This window comes from Propithecus coquereli, unplaced genomic scaffold (assembly GCF_000956105.1).
Source record: "Propithecus coquereli isolate 6110/MARCELLA unplaced genomic scaffold, Pcoq_1.0 Scaffold235, whole genome shotgun sequence".
NCBI classification, from domain to species: domain Eukaryota; kingdom Metazoa; phylum Chordata; class Mammalia; order Primates; family Indriidae; genus Propithecus; species Propithecus coquereli.
This window is the reverse complement of record NW_012147897.1, coordinates 6,251,042-6,271,118: the sequence shown is the minus strand read 5'-3', so window position 1 is coordinate 6,271,118 and position 20,077 is coordinate 6,251,042. Positions and strand designations below refer to the sequence as shown.

Here is a 20,077-nt window from a genome sequence, read left to right as displayed (position 1 = left end):
ACACACACACACACACACACACATATTTTCTTAATCCACTAATGAGATGATGGGCACTCAGGTTGATTCCACATCTTTGTGATTGTGAATTGTGCTGCAATAAACATTTGGATGCAGGTGTCTTTTTAATAAAATGACTTCTTTTCCTTCGGGTAGATACCCAGTAGTAGGATTACTGAGTCGAATGGTAAGTCTATGTTTATTTCCTTGAGGCATCTCCATACTGTTTTCCATAGAAGTTGTACTAATTTGCAGTCCAACAGTGTATAAGAAGGCGGCCATCTGTAACTCAGAAGCAGTCCTCACTAGAATTTGACCATGCTGGCACACTAATCTTGGACTTCCAGCCTTCAGAACTGTGAAAAATAAATTTCTGTTGTTTATTAACTGTAATACCCAGTCTATGGTATCCAGTTATAGCAGCCCAAATGGCCTAAGACATTTCCTCATTATATATCCTAGAATATAAAAGTCACTTTATCGGGAACTTGGACTCCCATTTGTAAAATGTAGAGACTAGTTGACTGTGCTTTCATATTCCTATAACTATAGTCAAAATAGAGATGTAAGAGGGATTTTCTGCTTTTCCCAATACACCTTTAGTTCTCTCTTTATTGAGCAACAAAGTAGCAGTTTACAAAGTTGATAACTGAATTCTTGATTACTTAAAGTGAAGCATAGCTGAACCTAAGTTTTATATATTTAATCTTCACATTTTTTCTAAATTCATAATTATACTAAAATCCAGAGAACACTTTTCCATTCTTTTAAAAAACTGATCTTTTTTTATAATAAATTAGATTCCACTGTAATCTGCTATAAGGGGCATCATGGAAGGAATGTAGGCTTTCGAATAGAAAAGACCTGGGTTGATTTTCCAGCTCTGTCACTAATTAGGTGAGAAAGATTGGCCAAATTATATAACCCCTCAGCTGTGGTACTTTCTTTGCCTAGGATATTAATTCATAATTGTTGCTTTTTGTTGATGGTTGATACCCTTTCCACTGATTTAACTTATACATTATTTTTATTCCACATACCCAGTAGTCATATATTCCAAAGCCACTGGACCACTTGAGCACATAAGTGCCACTGTTTAATGTGATATGTATATTGAGGTCTGTAAACCTAACAGTGTGACTTGGAGTGCTTCCTGCAGGTGATTCTGACTGTTGAGTATTTACATGGACCATGGTGATATCCAAAAGAAAAATGCTTTTATATTTATAGATTATTTCATTGAACTGTATGTAAAATGGGTATGAATAAATGTATTTACTCCAAAAAAAATTATATAAAGTTTCTGGCTCTCAGTTATCTCATCTATAAAAAAATGATGATAATTTCTATACAGGTTTGTTGCTATTTTAGTAAGATAATAGGTAATTCAATGTACATAAGCTATATACACAAAACTATACGAACAGGTAATATATAGCACATAGCTGATATTAAAAAGTAGCTTCCTTTCCTTCTTTTCCAAATGTGCTTATATAGTAGTTTCCTTACAGCCCTAATCTGTAATAAAATGGCACAAATTAAACATAGTAGAATAAAATTTAAACAAATCTGCTTAAATTCTTGTTTTTTAAATTGTTTACATAATATGTTCCTTCTTGCAAATCTTGAGGGTCAAATGAGAAGGAATAGATATTAATATATGGACATGTCACGTCTAGAAGCAATCTTTAGGAGACATCTACATTGGGCAGGGAATTTTAAGCAATAGTACTCCTTGAGACATCAGATGAGATCTCATTTGAGATATTCAATTACTGATTTGTCAATTAGTTACTTAAAGAGGGTTCACTCTTTTAAACATCTTTTTAGCTTCTTAAACATATTTTTATCTACTCATAGGTATGCTTTTTTTTCTGTTTTCTTGTTTAAGATATACTGGTGGTTCTACTGAATGTGGCAGCTATGTGATTTGAGTATTACCCTTTGCAAGGCCATCAAATTAAATAAATGGCATTTGGCTCTCATTTGGATCAGCTTGGATTTAATACAGTAAAGTAAAACTGTTGTCAGTATTTTCACCCTCAGGGAAGCTAATCTGGTTAGCAAGACAAATAATCCCGCTTGTACTTTTAGGGTATTTATTAACCCTTTCCTTCTAATTTTATCTAACTACTTATCTCCCCAGGCCCAACTCAAATACTTCCTTTCAGAAGCTTTCCATGATTATCACAGACAGAAATTCATACATGTTGTCTTACATTTTAATATGTACTTTATCACACTATTATTATGTTTATTGTCTTGTGCCTTGCATTATTTTATATTATTTTAATATTATGAAATAATACTTCTTGTTTTGAACATTTTACAGATGGGGAAATTTTTTTTTTATTTCAGCATATTATGGGGGTACAGATGTTTAGGTTACTACATGAGGACATTAAAAAATAGAGACATCAAGAAATCTGTCCAGGCCGGGCGTGGTGGCTCACGCCTGTAATCCTAGCTCTCTGGGAGGCCGAGGCGGGCGGATTGTTTGAGCTTGGGAGTTCGAGACCAGCCTGAGCAAGAGCGAGACCCCGTCTCTACTAAAATTAGAAAGAAATTAATTGGACAACTAAAAATATATAGAAAAAATTAGCCGGGCATGGTGGCACATGCCTGTAGTCCCAGCTACTCGGGAGGCTGAGGCAGGAGGATTGCTTGAGCCCAGGAGTTTGAGGTTGCTGTGAGCTAGGATGACGCCACGGCACTCTAGCCCAGGCAACACAGTGAGGCTCTGTCTCAAAAAAAAAAAGAAATCTGTCCATGGATAATGAAGGGGCAAAGAATCAAGATTTCAAACTTCCAAGCCAGTGCTTCTTTAAATTAGACAACATTGTTTCTCCTCCCCCCTTTTTTATTATTTTTAGACCTTAAAAATCATTTTAAATTGTGTCACAAATTTTCTACATTTCTATATATAAGAATATCAAGAGTTATATGAAAAAATGAGAGCAATACTCTAAAGTTTGACAAATAGAAGATTCTTAGAAAAAGGAGTTCTCTTTTCTTAAGAATAATACGCAGAAAAGAATAATTAGGGATAGATTTTGTTATAGCCATGTGTGTAAATAGAAAGTATCAATTCTAATTACTTAACGGATCAGCAATAGGATATGCTAGATTAGACATTTGAGGCCAAGACATGTTCGAGTAAAGCTTTACAAAGTAGTGAGAAATACTATAATAAATCACAATAGTGGGCCATTTTCCCTGACTTGTTTTTCAATACCAGAGTAAATAATTTAGCTATATGCAATATATGTATCTGGTAATCCTATCTTAAGCATTCATTCCAACTCTATTTATAAGCTTTAAGTTTGAACCGGATAGACTCTAAACTGTCACATCATTTTATACTTACTACATTTGTCAGTTTTAAGTTTTGAGCCATCACAGACTCAAAATTCATTTTAGAAGGAGGGACAAAAATTGTCTTTTATATCCACTAGTTTCTATAAAACATTAAGATTGAAATAGATGTTTGAATATTAAAATAAAAGACAGTAGTTGAAAATACAAAATAGAGGGCAAATAATAAAGTATAAGATAGAGGGCAAATATGCTCATTAAAAAATGTAAGGTATTAAGATGATATACTTAGAAGGAGTTTGAGCTTTTAAAGTTTAATATAAACTTGGAGCATCCAAAACCATGCTAGAGAAATAAATCGTTATGCTGACTAAAGCATGACTAAATTAGAAAAAAAAAGATTTTCTGTCTGGAATCGCCAAAGCAATCCTAAGCAAAAAGAACAAAATTGGAGGCATCACATTATCTGACTTTAAGTTATACTACAAGGCTACAGTAACCAAAACAACATGATACTGGTATAAAAGTAGATCACTGCAACAGAATAGAGAACCCAGAAATAAAGCCATACACCTACAACCAATTGATTTTTTACAAAGCAGACAAACTACACTGGAGAAAGGACAGCTTATTCAATAAATGATGCTGGGGAAATTGGATAGCCATATGCAGAAGAAAAACTGGACCCTTCTCTCTCACCATATACAAAAATTAACTCAAGATGGATTAAAGATTTAAATCTAAAGAACCAAGAATGGGCTGCCCTTGGGGAAAGAGGATCTAGGATCCAGTTGATGCAGTTTTATGGCTTGTCCCTATGTATACATTTTAAAATTATTATTTAAATAGATAATCTAGGCATGTAGATTCAAAGGAAACCTCAAAAGACACAAAAAGATTTGTCTCATTTTTAAATTAAAGATACTGTATCAGCACCAATTAAAAATTTCTTCATTTGAATATCATACACCACTTTTCTTTATTGTATGTTCCCTTTCCTGTGCTTATGTATTTTAAGATATTTTAGTTGGTGTTCATACCAATTTATATTTTGTATTTAAATATTGTACATTTCCTACTTGTATATTTGATCAAGTTTTTTTATATCATAAATCATTCACATTGAGCTGGGCATTTGGTTGCTTGCCAATAACTCTGCAGTAAGAATTTTGAGGCGTGAAGCTATTCTTTGGTTGGATTTTATTCTTGATATGGGGCTTACATAGGAGTGAGATTTCTGGTCCAAAGAATTTGACCATGCTTATGAATCTTGATGTGTGTCGCCATGAGGCTTTGCACAAGGACTGCACCAGTTTAGATCATCTTTAGGAATGAATGAATGGATTAGTTTTGCTGCAACTTTACTAATGTTGGGAGTCGAATTTCAGTTAGTATTTTTGCTAGCTTAGTAAGTCTAAAATTTTGCTTTCTTTGATCACTAATGAAGCTGAATTTTTTCCTGTTTAAAAAAAAAAAAAAAAGATTTAAATCTAAGACCTGAAACCATAAAAATTCTAGAAGAAAACCTAGGAAAAACTCTTCTGGATATTGGCCTAGGCAAAGAATTTATGAATATGACGCCCAAATCATGTAGCAAAACCAAAAATTAACAAATGGGACTTAATTAAACTAGAAAACTCTGCACAGCAAAAGAAATATTCAACAGAGTAAGTAGACAACCTACAGAATGGGAGAAAATATTCATAAATTATGTACCTGACATAGAACAAATATTCAGAATCTATAAGGAACTCAAAAACTCAGCAAGTAAAAAACAACCCCATTAAAAAGTGGGCAAATGACATGAACATTTTTAAAAAGATATACTAATAGCCAATAAACACATGAGAAAATGCTCAATAGCACTAATCATCAGAGAAATGCAAATTAAAACCACAATGAGATACCACCTTACCCCAGTCAGAGCAGCCTTTATTAAAAAGTGAAAAAAACAACAGATAGCAAGCATGTGGAGAAAAGGAAATGCTTATACACGGTTGGTGGGAATGTAAATTAATACAACCTCTATGGAAAACAGAATGGAGACTTCTCAAAGAACTAAAAGTAGATCTACCATTTGATCCAGCAATCCCACTACTGCATAAAGAAAATGTGGTGTACACACACACACACACACACACACACACACACACACACACACACACACAAAATGGAATACTATTCAGCCATAAAAAAGAATGAAATAAAAGTCTATTGCAGCAGCTTGGATGCAAGTGGAGGCTACTACCTAAGTGAAGTAACACAGGAACAGAAAATGAAATACTGCACGTTCTCACTTATAAGTGGTAGCTAAACTATGGGTATGCATGGTCACACAGAGTGGACTAACATAGCGGTCCCCAACCTTTTAGGCACCAGGGAACGGTTTCATGGAAGACGATTTTTCTACACATGGGGGTGGAGCTCGAGGGGTGATGCCAGTGATAAGGTGCAACATGGAAGTTTCACGGAAGACAATTTTTCCACCGACAGTGGCAGTGGGGTGGTGTGTGGCAGAGCTCTGTGGTCCAGTGGTTGGGGATGGCAGGACTAATAGACAGGGAAGACTCCAAAGGTGGGAGGCAGGTGGGGGATGCAAAATTACCTATTGGGTACAATGTATACTATTTTAGTAATGGGTACACTAAAAGCCCAGACCTCACTGCTATACAATATATCCATGTCACAAAACTGTACTTGTACTCCCTAAATATATTGAAATAAAAAAAAGAAAAGAAAAATAATGATTGTCTTGTTATTTAACATGATGTTATGCTTGGCTTTGAAAAGCATCTAGCCATTACTAAGGGTAGTAATTGTATCATGTTACTTCTTTATTTTTAAAATTACCAATATATACAAAGTTTTAGCGATAACACAAAGTTCTTTGATATAAACTATATCTAGTTTATTTCATAAAGAATCTTAAACATAAAAATATCCAAGAAATAATTTCAAAATAAGTATATCAAACTCCTCTTCCTTTTTATTTTTTTAGCAACAGGGTCTTGCTCTGTCACCCAGGTTAGAGTACAGTGGCACGATCATAGCTCACTCCAGCCTCCAACTCCTGGGGTCAAGCAAAGTGATTCTGCTGCCTCAGCCTCCAGAGTAGCTGAAACTATAGGCATACACCACGACAACCAGCTATTTAAAAACTTTTTTGTAGAGATGGGGTCTTGTTTTTTTTATTTGTTTTTTTTTTTGAGACAGAGACTCACTGTGTTGCCCGGGCTAGAGTGCCGTGGCGTCATCCTAGCTCACAGCAACCTCAAACTCTTGGGCTCAAGCAATCCTACTGCCTCAGCCTCCCGAGTAGCTGGGACTACAGGCATGTGCCACCATGCTTGGCTAATTTTTTCTATATATATATTTTTAGTTGTCCAGATCATTTCTTTCTATTTTTTAGTAGAGATGGGGTCTTGCTCTTGCTCAGGCTGGTCTTGAACTCCTGACCTTAAGCGATCCACCCGCCTCGGCCTCCCAGAGTGCTAGGATTACACCACGCCCTGCCTAGAGATGGGGTCTTGTTATGTTGCCCAGGCTGGTCTCAAGTGCCTGGCCTCAAGCGATCTTCCTCCCTTGGCCTCCCGAAGTACTGGGATTACAGACGTAAACCACCGTGCCCAGACCTCTTCCTTGGTTTTGAACATACTCCTCTCTTAGCCTAGAATCCCTACAAACTCTTATTTAACTCACAGCTTAAATGATACATGCTCTATAAAGTGTCACTACAGGTACATTTAGGCATGCCTTCTTTGCTTCCACTGTTCTTTTTACATAATTACAAATGCTGCATTTAATAAAATGATCCCTTTAATACTCTGGCCTCATCTCCTCACTGTCAATGATCTTTCCCTACCCTGTCTCAGCTACCGACTTTCATGAGCATACCCCATTGATTCATAAAACAAGTATTTAATCATTACCTACTATTAGGTTATTAAGTATGAAATGTCCAATTTCCTTAAGTACGAAGTTCAACAAGTTGAGATCTCTGACATTTCACTTTGACACTTCTTGTTTTATTTTTATTGTGAAGGTACATCCTCATTCTTTCAAACACATAGTTTTGCTTGTGATTACCTTTCGAATTTTTTTAAAGCAATTTTTGTGAAACCATGGATAAGTCAAAAATTTGAGTTATTTTTGAATACAAGTTCCATTGCCAAACCAATGCAGTGCAAGCAGCTCAAGATATCAAAGAAGTGTTTGGGAAGGATGTGGCTAACGAACACACAGTACATCGATGGTTTGAGAAGTTCCATTCTGGTGATTTTAATCTTGAAAATGAGCCACATGGGTGACCTAAGACCAAGGTGGATAATGATGAGGATGCTTGCAATTAAGCAGCTGAGATTGGTCAGTAGATATAGGCCAATCCTCTTGCAAGACAATATGTTCCATAAACAACACTGCTCAAACTACAGTAGCTGGACTTGGAAACTCTCTGTTATCCACCATATTCACCAGACCTTGCACCAACTGAGTACCACGTCTTCCAGGCTTTGGACCACTTCTTGCAAGGACAAATTTTCAATTCTCAACAAGCTGTGGAAAACGCCTTATGTGATTTCATGGCCACCTGCTCTCCAGGCTTCTTTGCTGCTGCCATAAACAAGCTACCGTTAAGATGGCAAAACTGTGTCGATTGTTAAGGCACATACTTTGATTAATTGTACTGCTTCTTGTTTGAGATATAATAAACTACACTTTTGATTTGAAGTCAGACATTTCATATTTAATGACCTAATGTTTGCCACTCTTCTAGGCTGTGAGGATGCAGCTCCTTGCTTTCATGGGGCTCGCATTCTAGGTTTGTATAAGGGAGACAAAATAAATAAATTGTATTTGAAATAAACACACACACATACATAATGTCAGGGGTTGATACACGCTAAGAAGAAAACTAAATCAAGATAACAACATAGAGAAGGATGGGGTGTAATTTTAAATAGAGTTGTCAGGGAAGGCCTCTGTGCTAAGTTATCATTTGACCTGAATGAATGGAGGAAGTAAGCCATTAGACGGCTGGGATATTGGTATCCTCAGCAGTGGGAACAGTAAGTACAAAAGTTCTAAAGTAGAAACAAGCTTGTTGTGTTTGAAATATAAAGCAAGAAGGTAGTGTAAGTGGAGAAACTGAAGGAGGAGGCAAGTGGAAGGACGTCCCCCTACTCTAATATGGTTTTTCTTTTTTTAATAGCACTTACCTTCTAATATATAAGTATACTATAATATAAATTTACTTGTTATATCAATAATTTTATTGTTTCTTATGATATTCTAGCACTGTTGTATTTTTTTCATCCTTTCTCAATGAACTATAAACTTGTCTCTTTACTTCCCGTTTTACTTCCTTCCTCCAACCCCTAGGGTAGCCTTCCAATGAATCTTTCTAAATGAGAATCTGATCCGGTCATACTGCAGCTTAAAAGCCTTTAATGGCCCCCGATTCCTATAATTTTAAGCATAGCATAAAGGACTTTCATGATCTAACCCCTCACCAGTAATCCAAACCTCTCTCTTACAGCTAAGACAGCCATACCAAATATTTATAGGATACTGGTGCTTTTTAAACTTTTCTACAGAAGTATTCCCAATGTCAGAGGAAGGATAACTTATTCCTGATGGACAGAGATAGGAGAGGCACAACTGAAAACACAAATTTCTTTGAGGTTTCCTATTTCATCCTAAAAATTCATGTGGTCACTGTATTCTATAACATATCTACATTTGTTTTAATTAAAAAAGTTTAATTCCAACAATATGCTTAAAATAAATGTTCTAGGAAGACAGGCCATTTTCATATGCAGTCAATGGTTTTGTAAATACCTCAGCATGCTACCAAAAACCTCTGGGTGAACTTGTACTTCTGTTTCATGTGCAACAGTTACCAGTCCACACTTATGTAACTTAACATATGCTTCTCTCTGGATGGAATATCCTTCCTCAACTTGCCTACTTTGTGACACGTTGTTCATCCTTCAAGACTCTCCTAAAGCCCTTCCTCTGAGTCATCTAAGCGGACCAAGCATGCCTTTGTCTGTATTAGCACTATTTTTACATATTTATTATAAGAATTATATACTGTAATTATGTTTTACAAGTCTATATTCCTGATTAGGCAGTGACCTCCTTGAGACCAGCAGTCACATCTTATTTGCCTTGGTATATTAATACTAGTTAACATTTACTGAGTGTTTTTTATGTGACAAAGGTTTTATATGTATTATTTTATTTAATCCTCAGACAACCTTAGGAAGTTATTATACCAGTTTTAGAGCTAAGGTATAGTAATGAGCTCCTTGAAGGGAGAGACCTTGCTATTTTATTCACTATTGTATCTCTTTTATCTAGTATGGTGCCTGGCACATTGAAGTCACTTGAAAAGTGTTTGTTGAACAGTGAAGAAACCAAATTTCTGGGAGCTTAAGTAACTTGTCCAAGATGTACAGCTAGTACGTGGAGGAGACTAGATTTGAATCCATGTGTACTTGACTTTAGATTTTAAAGACTTTGCTCTACTCTCTCTATCTCCAACTTCTAGCTCAGAATATGGTACTGAGAAGTTATACAGTGGATATCTGTTCAATGTATGAAAGTCTTTTATCTTTAGATTATTATCTGCTTCACCCTAGCATCCCCCATTTCTTCATTACTCTATCCTGATTTTTAATCTCTAGGCCTAGGACATAAGCCACAATGGGCATGGGCAGACCTAGTTTTCATCCTGCTTCCCTTCTTATCAGTAAATATTGCTGCTATACATGGAGAAGAAAATAATATTACTGGAAAAACACATGGATATTACAGCAGGGGAAGTCACTTTAATAGTTATTTCTATTACATAAACATAGTGTCAAATAGGTCTAAAATACAAAATGAAAAATTGATGGTCACAAACTTAAAAAAACTAACCTAAAACTTCCAAATGTTGTGTTTTTTTTGTAGTTATGATTTTTTTCTTAAAGCAAATAAGAAATTTATAAAAACTGAAATATTATTCACATAAATTAACTTTGTTTTTATATTGTTAATAATTCTTTCATGATAAAAGGGAAATTACATAATGACATCATTTCAAGTTACAATAAACAAGAAAGGGAGGATGTCCTTTCCTGTAGCATCTACTTTCAGCTGGCCTGGAGAAAAGCAAGGCACAATAATGCAGTTGTGGAATTTACTTCAAAAAACAGATTTCAGTTAGATGACTTTTGTATAGCTTGAGTTTAAAAAGTGACAGCATTTGATTGTTTATTTTTTATATAAGCACAAAATATTTTAAAACTACAAAGCCTCTGACACTTATCTACCCCTACTAAATCCCTGAAAAATGTGCTTATTTATTTTTGTTTGTTTGCTACTTTTTTAAAAGGATGGTGACTAGGAATCAGACAAATATGGACTACAGTCCTGGCTCTCTGCCCCTTAATAACCATGTCACTTTGAAGCAAATTACTTAATATCTCTAAGCTCAATTACCTCAAAGGCAAAAGATATGTACAATCTGAAGAAAAACCAGACTATTCAATTACCTTAAAATATGGACGATAATCACTAGCAGGACTGTTGGTAAGATGAGAAGTCTGTGTAGTAATGAGCATAGTACCAGGCACATACATGGTAGCACTCAAGAAATAACAGCTCTCTGTACTTAACGTCTGCTACTTTATTTTGCTCTGGTTTCATAATGGGAAGCACTTAAATTATCATTTCCTACAACAAAGTTTCCTGTGTTTGCTTCCTTCAATGTAAATAACCTCCCATGTTTAACAACTTATTAAAATATATTAGGGGGAAAATATTCAAGGAATTTCCAGTCTGTCTTCCTGGTTCCTTCTGCTTGTAAGAGCAATGTGGCGCCTGCATTACTAAATACCAACAGCCAGCTGGACCTGGGCATTGGCTGTCCCAGGTAGATTTCTGTTACCCACACCTGGCTCCTGAAGGCATTTGAGTTTGCAACCTCTGTTTTGAACACTGAATTTTCCTAGGACATCTACCACTGCATTTTCAAAAGTTGTATCTGCATACAATTTCCTAGAAAAGAAAAACACAAAGCAGGCATATATTGTTAAACAATCAAATGCTGATAATTAAAAAAAAGTTACCTGATGGAATATAGGCTCTTTTACCTTAAGGTAAACCTGCAAAATATTAGAAGAAACACATGTGAATGAAGTACATCATGGAGAGGGAAAAATCCTATTCCCACTACTCTGCAAATCCCAAACTTCTTTGCCTCCCCCATCCTGCTTAGACTTGACTCCAGCCATGTAAAACCAATCAGATCAGGTAGCATACCACAGAAGAGCTAGTACCTACAGGGGGATCTACCCCAGTGCTAGTCCTTCCATGGTAAACAAAATGTTTCAAATCTATTGTGGACTACTCTGACCTCTTGGCCTCTGCATCAGCATTAAGGAGGGATAAAGGTATGGATACTCATGAGGAGTGAGGAGGTTACATGGACAATCCCTGTAGCAGATCTGTTCTACAGTAGAGAGAACACTGGACTCTAAAGTTAGAGACGGGAGTTAAATTTCAAACTCTGCCCCTTATTTGCTACATACCTTCAACAAGTCATTTAATCAAAATACTCATTTTTCCTTATCTGGCTAATGAAGAATAATAATGGTGAGGAATACCACAAAGTGTCTAGCACCTAGTAGCTGCTCAGTAAGTGAAGACATTTAAAACAAGTGTCTCGCCCTCTCTTCTGCTTCCAAAAATCTCTCACTCTCCTAGATGCATTGCCAGTTACAGCAACCCTACTTTTAGGCTCCCGATGTCATGCGGATGATTAAGTTTAGTGCCATTTTAAGACTTAACATGTATGTATTGCCCTATAGGAGCATATTTTAAATGACATGGTACAGGGGAATCAAAATTCAAATCATAACCCTTCAATAACTCTGATCATACATAAGACAAAGTTTGAATTTCCTTTCTTTTTTTATATCCCAAGTCATCAAGCAAAAAGTTCACATTTCTTAGCCTGACATTCAAAGCCTTCCATGACTCCTACCTTTCTGTTTGGCCTCACTGCTATCTTCTTGTCTCCTTCTCATCTAAAGCTTCAGAAAGTACTGTGCTTCCTCAAATATGCTAGTTTCATGCTTCTGCCTCTTTAAACATGCTGCTCTTTACTTTGTTCAGAAATCCTACCCTACTCATTGCTCATGATTTAAGATTCAATTCACACTATACCTCCTTCTCGAAGTCTTTTTGATCCTTGATCTCTGATGTAGCAGAAATAACCATTCACTCTCCTTTCTACCACCACTGTCCATGTATAAACATTAAGGCATTTATTAGTGTGTTTCTCTCCATACGAGACTATAATCTCTTTGATAGCAAGGACTGGGCTTAGATATTTCTATATCTTCACTTAATGTAGTGATCTCATAAAAGTTTACATGATTTTATAATTTGGCTACAAAATTTCTTATTTTCAGAGGAAGTTTTTACCCTCACTACAAAAAGACCAGATTATTTCCTTGAAACACCAATCAAGCTTTAAGAGTATAAGGTGTATGAGACATTATATATTTGTAATTCTAAACCCAGTAAAGGCAAATGCTTTTAATCTCTAAAATTCCTTATTTCAAAATACTAATTTCCCTTTATATAGTTAATTCTATCTGATTCCCATTGTTATTAATAAAAAATGCAAAAGGGCATGCCTCTTAAAGACATTTTTTAAGGCAAAGAATTATGGAGTCCTTACTATGTAGCAGGTATTAATTTTCACAACTAATATAAAATGTATATTATCATTACCTTTATTTTAAAGATAAGGAAAACTAAGGCTGAGGGAGATTAAGTAACTTGCCGAAAGTCCCACAGTTACTAAATAACAGTGTTGGATCCAAACTCAGATTGGACTGACTCCAAAGCCTGATTCTGGTATCATCTCTTAACTGACAAAGGGATCTGTCTAGTCTTGACCCTGCCACCAATTCCCTATATAAACTTGGTTGGCCAGGCAAGTCACTCTCTGGACTTTATTTTCTTCTTTTATACAGTAACAAGACTTCACTTCATCTCTGAAGTTCTAGGATTCTTTCAGGATTAACCAATATGTAGTTCAGGCAAAGGAATGTAGAAACCTAAGAAAATAGTGTATATGTGCTCTTTCAACTTCCTATTCAACATCTCAACTAACTGAAATCTAGCTTCTGCCTCCATCAGTTTACTGCTGAAAGTATCATTATTAAGGTTACCTGGTTCTTCTAATTGGAAATTTCTATTAGTTAGCTCTCAATCTTCATTTTATTCATCCTTTCAGAGATAAAGAATACTGTTACTTACTTTTCACTTTTAGAAATCTTTGTATTCTGTGACGTCAGGCTCTCCTAGCTTTCCTACATCTCTGATTACTTGTTCTCGGTGTGCTTTGCTGGCTCCATTTCTTCTACCTGGCCCTCAAATGTCAGCATTCCATAGGGTTGTAGCTTTAGTCATCTTAATGGTCTATGCTATTTCTGTGCCAGTTTATCTATTCCCACATTTCTAGTACTACCTACACGCTGACAACTCCCAAATCTACATATTTAGCTCAGCCTACCTGTTAAGTCTCAGATGTCTTTAATGCCAGACACCTCAATCTCAACACATTTCAAGTGGAACTTACCTATCCTTACTAAATCTCTCCCAATTCTACTAGTGCTGATGATTTAATGAGACAATAAAAGTAAAGTAATCAGTATAACATCTGGCACATAGTAAGTAATTAAAAATGGTAGTTCATTATGTTGTTCCAAGGTTCTATGCCTATGAATATCAATAGTCTATTTAGAAATGCTTCACCACACCCTTGCCCAGGGGACTCATGAACTCCTAATTATCAGTTCAAATCTAGCTCAAGTGCCTCCTCTCTGAAACTTTCCTAGGCCCATTCTTGCAGATTTGATGACCCTCCTTTGTCTCATCACCATATAACTAGTTTTTACCTCTGTTAGTGCAATTATCATCTTTTGATGCAATTCTTTGTTTGCATGTCTGACTTCCCTAATAGAATGAGCTGCTCACAGATAGCAAACTGCCTCTTAGTCATCTTTGTATTTTTGGTGCCTGACATGGTAGGTTTTCAATAAATATTTGTTGAAATCTCAACTTATTTGAAAAAGGTCAATCATTGAAATAATCACACTGGGCCCAATGAAGCAGAGCCAATTTCATTTTTAACAAACAGGAGATAATATATCCATCCATGAGATAAATTATTTTTTTTCCATTGCTACTGAATATTTGCTTTTTGACTTTTTCCCTTTAAAAAAAACCAGATTTTAAAAAGTGATTTTAATTACAGTGAGAAATAACACTTGAACAGGAAACAAAGAAGCAGTATCTGTCAGTGAGATAGTCTAGTTTTGTGTAGAAACATTTCAGTTTGATAGCATGAAGCAAATACTGGAAGTAAAATATGCCAAACTCTATAAATGGCTAATTAACATGCTTAATCTGTTAGAACAAAATATGACTTACTGTGGTTACTATTAAACTGAATAGAACTAAAGTAAAAAGCAGATGGTAGTTTACAGAGTTCTTGATCTTGAAACATTCAAACCTTTAAAAAAAGAGAGAGAGAAAGAAACTTTTTTTAGAATATATAACTAGGAACAAATAGAATGCTGCTTTGCCACTTGCCTATATGATTCTGTGATCTAGTGATACCTATCATTTCTTTCCACCCACATTATTCTCTAGGAAAACCTGCACTGCCCCCAAGAAGCTAGAGGGACTAGCAGTAGATGCCTGACTTAAGCTGGGACAATGAAAGGCTCTCTCCTGGAAGTCTGAAGTTTGGGAGCCAGAGACCAAATCAATTAAATACAGAGAATCCAAGTATAAAGTCATGGACTAGAGGTCTAAGGCTGATACTTGGGGGCAGCCAAAATGAATGAACAAGTGAATGAATAAGCAAGAGAAGGAATCTGCAGGGAGAGAAAAATAAAGCAGATACAAACATTTGAAGCCATGTGGAGAGGAAGGAATGCAGAAAAGAGGGAGGAAGGAAGAAACTGCCCTTCCAGTTCCAGTGAGGTGAGGCTGTCCTTTCTGCTATTTGGTTCCATATAATTTCTTCATATCCTTACAATAAATAAATCTCTCTTAACTAGCTTGACAAGGTTTCTGTATCTTGCAAGTAATGATCCCTAACTAAGGAACACTATTATAGAAAATATCACTCTATTATAATTATTTCTTCTCTTATCTGTCTCCCCAACCAGCCTGTGAATTCTTTGTGTGCAGGAATAAAATCTTATTTTTTTTCATACACCTAGCAAAGGATAGTGCCTGACACACAGGAGATGTTCAGTAAGTAAGGAAATATGAACAAATAATTAGCCATCAGTAAGTATCCAAAGGTGATAGAAAAGTTAGGTGAGATACTTGTAAATTATAGTTACTCTTTTCATTCTGTCAAAAGTTTAGAAAGTTCTGTTTATCATTTCAAATGTCCTCAAAGCAGGCTATCTGTTAAGAAACCAAAGGTCTTCAGGAGGCCTGGCTTGTATTTATTACCATGGTTATCTCACTTTATCATATATACTCACTTTCTTATCTGTCCCCTTCCTTAGACAATGAGTTCTTTGACTCTTTGTATCTACAAAGCCTAGTATTATGCCTAAAACAAAGGAGGTTTTCCAGTACATGTTTCACAAATGAACAAGCATAAACACATAGAAAGTAAGGCAGGTTTAAAAATGGTTAGAGGTCTAGACTGCTTTGCATACTTGATATGTTCAAAGAATATCCTAAGGAATCAAGAGAAAAACTGTTAAGTGAAGTTAGCAAGGTCATGGGATAGAAAGTTATATACCAAAATCACTTGTATTTCTAAATGCTAGCAATGAACAATTGGAAAATAAAGTTTTTGAAAAACAATACTATTTAAAATAGCACCCCAAATCATGAAAAAAACCAGGTTTAAATTCAACAAAGATTTATGTACTGAAAATCACAAAACATCACTGAAAGAAATTAAAGAAAACCTAAATAAATGGAGAAATATACTACATTCATGGTTTGGAAGACTTAAAGTTAAGATATCAACTGTCCCCAGTTGGTCTATAGAATCAATGAAATAACAATCAATCTTCCAGCAGGCTTTTTTGGTAGAAATTGCCAAGCTGACTCTAAAATTTATGGGGAAATGCAAAGGACCTAGAATTCCCAACCTATTATTGAAAAAGAATAAAATTGGAGGACTTACTCTAACTGATTTCAAGATTTACAATAAAGCTACAATAACTAGACATATGGGTATTGACATGAAGATACACACAGTGATCGATAGAACAGAATAGAGGAAAAAAACCAAGATAATTTAATACAGAAAGAACAGTCTTTTTGAAAGAGTGTTCTGGAATAACCAGATACTAGTAGGGGAAAATATGATCCTTGACTTTACCTTACACTATATACAAAATTAACTTGAAATGGATCAGAGACTTAGATGTGAAACCTAAAGTTATAAAACTTCTAGATAAAAAAAATAACAGAAAATCTTTTTGACCCTGGGAATGGCAAAGATCTCTTAGGATACAAAAAGCACTAGTCATAAATTTTTTTAAATAAATTGGATTTCATAAAAATTTAAAACTTGTTCTTCAAAAGGCACTGTTAAGAAAATGAAAAGACAATTCAGACTGAGAAAAATATTTAAATACAAATATGACAGGACTTGAACCCAAAATACATACAGAATTTTTACAACTCAATAAAAAGAAAATCCATTTTATAAAAATGGACAAAAGATTTTAACAGATATTTTATAACATAAGATATACAAATGGCCAATTAGCACATGAAAAGATGCACATAATCATTAGCCATGAAGGAAATGGAAATTAAAACACCTCAGAGATAGTACTGCATACTCACTAGAATGACTAAAATCAAAAAGACTGATAATATGAAGCATTAGCAAGGATATGTAGCAAATGGACTCTCATATATTGCTGGTAGAACTGTAATAAGGTACAATGAAATTGGAAAAGAGTTTGGCGGTTTCCTATAAAGTAAAACATATACCTACCATGAGACCCAGCAATTCCACTTCTAGGTATTTACCCAAGAGAAATGAAAACATATATTCAAATAGAGACTTGTAAACAAATGTATATAGTCAGTTGCTTTATTTGTAATAGCCCCAAACTGGCAACAACCTCAATGTCAAACATTGGTGAATGGAATATCCATATAATGCAATACTGCTAGCAATAAAAAAAAGAATGAACTACTGATATAAATAACAACATAGGTGAATTTCAAAAATTTTATACTGAACAAAAGAAGCCAGATACAAAAGAATACATGTTGTATAATTCCTTTTACATAAAATTTAAGAACAGAAAAAACTAATCTATAATTATAGAAAGCAGATCAGTGGGGGCTTGGAGCCAAGGGTAGGGATCGGGATTAACTGTAATAGGGCAAAAATGTTCTAAAGTAATGGAGATGTTCTATTTCTTGATATAAGGGAAATGGGAACATGGGAGTGTACATTTGTCAAAACTCATCACACTCTACATTTACACTGGGTGCATTTTACTACAAGTAAATTATACCTCAATAAAGTGGATTAAAATTACTTCGGCCTTTTCAGGTCCTTCTAAGTGTCACTTAAAGTGTACTATAGCAGGTTTTTTTCTAAACGGGAGAATATGAGCATAAACAGGTGTTGCAGAAGATTGTTGAGAAGAGATTAGAATACCGAGACATAGTCTTTAAGGAACAAAAGGACTTTTTATACTCTTTTTTATACCCCTTTTTAATACTCTGAGGTGGCAGCAATGATGAAACTTATGTTTTGTTCATAATGACAGGATACTATGCTCCATTTTCATATGATGGCAAGCTCTACCCTTTTCTACTCCATTGACCTTTGTATATGTCTCAGGTGTAGTATTAATCACATCACATGGAGGCTGCCTGTTTCTGGTTCTGTTTCCTTTACTAGACTACAAACTGCTTGAGGTAAAAGACTACTTGTTGTTTAAATTTTCCAATTCCCAGCTCATATCACAGTGCCTGTTACATGAATAGCATAAAATAAGTTTGTTTTATAAACAAATAAATCATTTAATCTTCACAGGAAATAAGTACCATACCTCCATTTTTTACAAAGAAAGAAAGAGAAAGATTGAGGGAATTACTGAAGCCCATGCAGTTGGTAAGTGTCAGAGCTAGAAACTGAACTACAATATCCTTCCCTTCTAAGAAATACCTGCTATTCTCTAGCATTAATTCATTATGTGATGATTATCTGATTCTTTTCAATATGATCATTATTATGATCATCAATATGATCATCATTGCTACCTCAAGAATATATATCTTCTTCTAAAATATATAAATATCATAATAGTTTAAAAAATATGTTCTTAAAAGGAGCTCATTTGAAAGTATTTTTTTGATCAGGAATGGTAAACTATGGCTTAAGACCCAATTTCTCAGTTTGAGCCTGTTCTTTAAAATAAAAATTTACTGGAACACAGTAATGCCTGTTTGTTTACATATTATCTATGGCTACTTTCAAGCTACAAGAGCAGAGCTGAAGAGTTGTAACAGAGACCTTAGGCCCACAAGGTCTAATTTACCATCATCCCTTTATACTAACAGAAAAAGTTTGCCAATCCCTGTTGTTCATCTTCTTACCTAACTTAAAAATAGGGCTTGATGCCATACAAATCTTAGCAGATAAATGATCATTCTTCCTTTTATTGTTACTGGATAAAAATCAGTCTTAGTAAAGGTAAGAGCCAACAGTGGTATCATTCAGTACAGCTCACAAAATGAAAGAAAAAAAACCTTTCAATTACTTTAGTGTGTACTATTCACTTTTGGGAGAGGTATGATATAGAAGTCAGATATGAACTGGTTCAAACTGTGGCTCTATCACTTAAAAGCCTTGTTACTAGCCCTAACTCAGACATATGGGTCCCTACACAAGCTTAGTAATTTTTTACCCCTCCAAACACATATTCTTTGCATATTTGTTTAACATTTAGAAATGTTGAATGCTGCAGGGTGATGGGTGAAGGGGGCTTTCCTCTATACTTCCATCACATACCAAGGCAGCCTATCAAAGTGTTCTTCCAACCTCTACTTAAGAAGGATTCTGACCTTTGTAATTTTCTACATCATGAAATATTTCCAGGAATATTTTACTGTCCCCTAAAGATTGTTTACCTAGGCAATGACGTGGCCGGGACACTTTTAAATCAAGCTCTGTTCATGTCCTTAGATAAGTTACTAAATCTCTCTGTAGTTTATATTTCCTTATCTATAAAATTGGGACAATATCCACTTATCCTGCGTAATTGTTGAGAATTAGAGATGGTGTAGTACAGTGGCCTAGTACAGTACAAAGTCAATAAACAAATATTAGCATATATTAATGTTATTATCCAATTGCTTTTATTCTGAAATTGAAAAAAAATAAAAATAAATAAATAAATAAAATTCTAACTAAACTGGATACAGGGTTATGAGATCACAAAAGTTAATAAACAATACTATTATTACTTCCCAGAAATTATACTCTACAAAGATAATCATAAAATTTATAATCTTGGCCGGGCGTGGTGGTTCACGCCTGTAATCCTAGTACTCTGGGAGGCCGAGGCGGGCGGATTGTTTGAGCTCAGGAGTTCGAGACCAGCCTGAGCAAGAGCGAGACCCCGTCTCTACTAAAAATAAAAAGAAATTAATCAGACAACTAAAAAATATATAGAAAAAAATTAGC

General features: G+C 35.0%; 1 protein-coding gene across 3 annotated transcripts in view; it reads right to left on the bottom strand.

Annotated features, from left to right (window-relative positions):
* Positions 1–20,077, bottom strand: part of ACER3 (alkaline ceramidase 3) — a 119,376-nt gene that overhangs the window by 20,637 nt on the left and 78,662 nt on the right. For all 3 annotated transcript variants that reach the window (XM_012645589.1, XM_012645591.1, XM_012645590.1), the window contains 2 exons: positions 14,809–14,890; positions 11,430–11,465 (listed from right to left, as the gene is read on the bottom strand). In XM_012645589.1, coding sequence (XP_012501043.1) covers positions 11,430–11,465; positions 14,809–14,890 — 118 coding nt within the window. The remainder of the gene's footprint in view (positions 1–11,429; positions 11,466–14,808; positions 14,891–20,077) is intronic.